The 5,751-nt window shown below is 53.6% G+C and overlaps 1 protein-coding gene across 1 annotated transcript; it reads left to right on the forward strand.

Annotated features, from left to right (window-relative positions):
• Positions 1-1,104: 1,104 nt before the first annotated feature.
• Positions 1,105-5,430, forward strand: LOC129007076 (homeobox protein DBX1). The gene is made up of 4 exons (XM_054437353.2): positions 1,105-1,623; positions 2,299-2,400; positions 4,345-4,547; positions 5,009-5,430. The coding sequence occupies exons 1-4, from the start codon at positions 1,257-1,259 to the stop codon at positions 5,369-5,371; spliced, it is 1,035 nt and encodes a 344-aa protein (XP_054293328.1). The 5' UTR covers positions 1,105-1,256; the 3' UTR covers positions 5,372-5,430.
• Positions 5,431-5,751: the final 321 nt, after the last annotated feature.

Genomic DNA, 5,751 nt, shown 5'->3' on the forward strand with positions numbered 1-5,751 from the left:
CCAAACCTTGGGCCAAGTTAAGCGCCCCGCAAGTGGTAGGGTTCTCTCCAGACGACGTCTGGACCTTCGCTGCTATGGCTTAAAATGTCAGGGCTGTGAGTTTCAACTTAAACTGCCGAGAGCTCCCTGTGGTTGGAGAACGGCCAGCATAGCACTCACAGCATTTGGATAACCTTGCCCGAGGCAGTTTCCGGTCAGCCTAAGCCCTTCGCAAGCGGAATCCTGCCGCTCGGCAGCCCAGCGCCGCTCTCCTCCACTTCTCTCGCAAGGTGAGGTGCGGAGAGCCCCTTGCAGAAACTCCTAGAGAAAATCGTTTTCCAAGTTGCTGGGAATTTGAAGGAGACTCGTTTTACTGTTCAGGTATCCACCAACGCTCAAACTCAACCAGTCTCCGGAAATGAAATAACTCCAGACTTCCCCCCACTCTTACGGGCACACATCCAGTGGCCCCAAAGCATCCATTTCCAAGTCTCCCTGAGTCGTCAGAATGGGACTTCTAACACTGATTTCACTCACCCCTACATCTGCTTTACGCTTCAGCTGGAGTAAAGGATAGGGCTAGAGACCGGAAAGGGAGTATATTTTCATGTCCACTGACTTGAAACTTTTCATTGCCCCACCCCCACAAGAGGGAGGGCAACTTTGCTGATAGCCTGAAGATGTATTTCTATGAATATTTATTGATTTATTTTCCAGGCTTAGCAGGGGAGCTGCAAATAAATTTAGTGCGTTCTTTAAATAATTCCTTTTCTATGAGGCAAGATGTCATCTGAAACTTCTAAATAGCCATTTAATTAGCCCGGGTGCTGCTTCGGAACAAAAACCTTCGGCGAGAGCTTTGGGGGCGCACTGTATTGCAAAGAGGCGGTCGATATGCAGAATTGATGCGCGCGGGCCTTTGTTGCCGGCCCATTGTGCGGGCCATGCTTATGAAGACTAATCCAATCATAAATTGCACCCCTGCGCCAATCAGAGCGTCCAGAGCCTCCGGCGAATGAAGCTCGAGTGGAGAACTTTGTTGAACTTCATTGTCAGAGCTGTCACTTTTCAAAGTGCTTTAGCGGGCGGGCCACTATAAAACCATCACCTCGACGAGAGGACCACGGAGGACTCGCAGACGCCCAAGTGGGATTGTTACTTGGAGACGTTTGCTAAGCCCAAGAGAGAGGACACTGTGGGGGCGGGAGGGGCGGGAAGCGAGGCGTTTACCCTCCGGCCACTGAAAGAAGGGTTATTTCGCCCGCCCCGCGCCTATCATGATGTTCCCCGGCCTCCTCGCGCCCCCCGCCGGGTACCCTAGCCTCCTGCGGCCCACGCCCACCTTGACGCTGCCCCAGTCCTTGCAGGCGGCATTTTCCGGCCACTCCAGCTTCCTGGTGGAGGATCTGATCCGCATCAGCCGACCTCCCGCCTACCTGCCCCGCAGCGTGCCCACCGCCAGCATGTCGCCGCCCAGGCAGGGGGCCCCCACGGCCCTCACCGACACGGGGGCCTCAGACCTGGGCTCCCCGGGTCCCGGCAGCCGGCGGGGCGGCTCTCCACCGACTGCCGTCTCCCCTGCCAGCGAGACGACGTTTCTGAAGTTTGGAGTGAACGCCATCCTCTCCTCGGGGCCCAGAACAGGTAAGCGAGGGCAGAACCCTGAGGACCCTTTTAGGTACCAGGCATACGCGGAGTCCTCCTGGCCTCAGTTTCCTCTAGCGAGCGGGCCCCCACACACACATCGGTGCACACACATACGCGCGAACTCTGAGACCCTACGTCGGGCAATGTGAGAATAGTCCAGTCAATTCCGGAGAAGAAAAGCCTCTAGGCTCGCCCCATCCTCGGAGTGAACTTGAGCACACGCAGTCGGAGACAGTGAGCATTCATCTGGTGCAGTAACGCTGAGCGCACGCCCATGGACGTCTGCGTTTCTGCCTTCGAGCTTCTAGGAGACAGTTTTTTTTTTTTTTTTTTAACTCAATACGATATATTTATTGGATTAGCAAATATTATAAATCTGCAATTTCTTTCCTCCCCACTCAGTCCTACCTGTCTCGTTAGTGCCTAGGATGGAGATTGGGGTAGAGTGGGGCGGCGCAGAGAATTATGTTGGGGGGAAAGAAAATAGTTTTACAGATAAGACAATGTTGGGAAGATTTATTTTACCCTGTCAACATATAAGAAAGATGTCTTTGAAACCAGATGAAGGGCTAATTATATCGCGTGTTCAGTGTGCTATACAATAGGCAAGTACGTAATCAGATTCTTTCTGTCTCCCTCTTTCCTTTCTGTACCCCCTCCACCGCCCACCAGAAACATCCCCAGCCTTGCTCCAGAGCGTCCCTCCCAAGACCTTCGCCTTTCCCTACTTCGAAGGGTCCTTTCAGCCTTTCATCAGATCTTCTTATTTCCCAGGTAGGTCTCGTCCCCCTTCTTTGCGCGAGGCAGGGCGGCGCCCCAGCCCCGGCCCATCGCTCCCTGCTCCGAAGCCATATTTCTCCGTCCACCCCTCGGGGTTATGCTCTGGTTCAGAGGTTGCGAGGCGTACAACATTCATGAATCCGTCGCGCCAATTTGATGCCCTATTTAGCACAAGCAGTGACTGCTTGACACTTTGCACCAATTCCCTGCTCTACAAATTAGCAGGAATTGTCATGGTCCCAATTTGAGGCGGTTCCCTTCCCGGCGAGGAGCTGTTGGCATCCCTTCACGCCGCCGTTTTCCCACAGAGTCAGTGCACTTGGCCACGATTCCCCACAAAGGTTTCAGCACCATGACCAATTGGTCAGCTCCTCCGGGCAGCCACACACAGACCGGCCCTAGTCCCTCCACGCCGCCGAGACACCTACCAGCCGGGGCTAATTTCTCTTTAAGACTCATTCAGGGCTTCGGGCTTTTCACAAGACCACATGGGGTGCCCTCTTGTGTGGGATGCCTAGAGTCGCCCAGGGGGAGGCGGATTAGATCCTCCCCCAATCCCAACCTATTTCCAGCCTGATTTCCAAACCCCTTCTCATACTCCTTTCCCACCCTGTCTTATAAAATACCGTTGATCTTGAAAAATAAGAAGCAGTTAGAAGAAAGCCCATAATTGTGTCCCAGCCTAAAGGAGCAACACCTTAGGCAGCTTCCACCAGGTTTTCTTCCTGTAACCTCACTGATGATTCAAACTATGGCTCAAAAACTCTGCCACTGGTCAAAACTAAAAAGGAGGCAGGAGAGTCCTTATAAAGAGAAGAAAAACTGGGTATGGCCTGCGGGGGATGGGTAAAATCACGACAGCACTCCCAAATATCAGCAAAAGAAACAAGCAATTGATTTTTTAAAGGGGGAGAGAGAATTCACCATCCCCCACCCCCAGGCCCACCACCACCACCACCGCCACCACCACCATTCACACTGCTGCTAATAATGGAATTTGCTCCCTTTCTCCCTCATCTCAATGCTCTAACAAAAACAACCCAAGCTTTATAAATAGCTTTTCATGTCCATTTAATGAAAACGATTCGGGGAAGAGAAGCCTCTGCCATCAGTATTCTCCCAATGGTCTTGGCCTGCAGTTGTGTTTAGTTTGAAAGTGTAAATCTCTTTTGTCCCAGTAATATATGGCTTTCGCTGCTTGTCCTCAGTCTTTTTCTGTTAGTTCATTACTACACAATTACCATTCACGCTTCATTAGAGTCTCTGTTTCTTTTTGTTTTGTTTTTTTTCTTTCGCTTAAAGCGAAACTCTCCCCCCTTTTATCATACCAATACCCATTGGGAAGCAGTCAATGTGCTAATTAGCTGCCACTTTTCATGTATTCGGGCCGAATTCTTTACGTTTCGTGGGGGAGGGGAGGAAGGATTAATATAAAAAAAGATGAATACTTATTGGATTTTTCAAAAAAATCTAAATCGGATTTTTCCCTCTTTATCAAAATAGTAAAGCATCTCATTTTCATCTGAAGAATGCAAAAGCCACTGAAATGATAAAAGCTTAGGGGAGAAACCCAGTGGCCTCGGCTGGATATTTTATTTTTATTTTTGTAATTTTTTTTTCTATTGCTGTTTTAGCTGATGTACGCAGGTTTGTTTCCCTAAGTCCACTGAATGGAAAAACGAAACAGGCTATTGTGGGGGCTGTTTTCTCTGTTTCCGTGGTTTTACCTAATCCGGGTTTGCACGATTGAAAGGGAAAGTTATTTGGGCGGAAAGCGCCTTTCACTCTCGCAGGTTTGTAGGTTCGTGGCCTATTCTCCAGGGGTAGAAAAAGGAGCGCTTTAAAGAGATGAAGGGATCAGAGCAAAAAGCCACGGAGAGACGTGTTGGGACTGGGGGTCGTACGCCCACTCACTCGCCACCTCGCCCCACCCTGCAGCGTCCTCCAGCGTGGTGCCCATCCCCGGGACCTTCTCCTGGCCGCTGGCCGCGCGCGGGAAGCCTCGGCGGGGCATGCTGCGTCGAGCAGTCTTCTCCGACGTGCAGCGCAAGGCGCTGGAGAAGATGTTCCAGAAGCAGAAGTACATCAGCAAGCCCGACCGCAAGAAGCTGGCGGCCAAGCTGGGCCTGAAAGACTCGCAGGTGAGCGCAGTTCCTCCACAGCACCCCCCGCCCCCGCCCTTCACCCCTCCCCGGCGCACCCGTCAATTGCAAGGTTTCGGAAACAGCTTAGGTTCCACTGTACAGATGGGAAAACCGAGGCCTAGAGAGGGAGTGAGTACACGGGCCACTACCCTCGAAGCTCCGCAGGATAGCCCTCTTCTCTCCCCACCCCCACTCCCCGCCTTCTCTCCCGGCCTCAGGGGGCCCCAACCCCGCCCTTCGGGGCAGGGTGGCAGCGGATGAGGCAAAGGGAACCGCGAGCTGAGGCAGGGGCGGAGTCAATGCGGGAATCCACCGGAACTCATTTCTGGGGGTGGGGAGAGGACACAGCCCGAAGGACAGAGCCTGCACCCCACTCCACTCACCGCCCCCGTGCGTCCTCCGGGGCCCCTGATCTGACCTCTGCTTCTCCCTTCTTCTCGCCGGCTGGGACATTCCAGGTGAAAATCTGGTTCCAGAACCGACGCATGAAATGGCGGAACTCCAAGGAGCGCGAACTCCTGTCTAGCGGGGGCTGTCGCGAGCAGACCCTGCCCACCAAGCTCAATCCGCACCCGGACCTCAGCGACGTGGGCCAGAAGGGCCCTGGGGACGAAGAGGAGGAGGAGGAGGGCCGGGGCAGCCCCAGCCACCGCCTGGCATACCACGCGTCCCCCGACCCCGAGCACCTGCGGGACCCGCGGCTGCCAGGGCCGCTGCCCCCCTCGCCCGCGCACTCGAGCAGCCCCGGGAAACCTTCGGACTTCTCAGACTCCGAGGAGGAAGAGGAGGGCGAGGAAGAGGAGGAAATCACTGTGTCCTAGAAGCCGCTCGCACGCCAGAGTACTGTTTTTAAGTGCTTTGAAAACGAAGAGGTGGGGTCCAGTCTGCGCGTTCACTTTGTCCCCGTGCCTAGATGCTGCCTCTCCCGACGGTAGAACCATGACCTCATTGAGGGCGCCACCGGCCCTGCGGTAGCCCCAAAGAGACATTTCCTTCCCAAAAGACCAACTCCAAATAGTCCTTCCCACGTCAGTTCACTTTAAGTCTTGGTCCCAGCCTTAACTTTTCAGCAAGGGCTCCATTCTATTTTGTTTATTGCAAACCATTTTAAACACAGTGGGGTGTTCTATGGCCCCACGGCCTGGGCCTTGCTGTGAGACAGACTCTGCTGGTCATTAGCAGCAACGACCCTATATGGTAG

The sequence above is a fragment of the Pongo pygmaeus genome, chromosome 9, assembly GCF_028885625.2.
Source record: "Pongo pygmaeus isolate AG05252 chromosome 9, NHGRI_mPonPyg2-v2.0_pri, whole genome shotgun sequence".
Taxonomy (NCBI): Eukaryota; Metazoa; Chordata; class Mammalia; order Primates; family Hominidae; genus Pongo; species Pongo pygmaeus.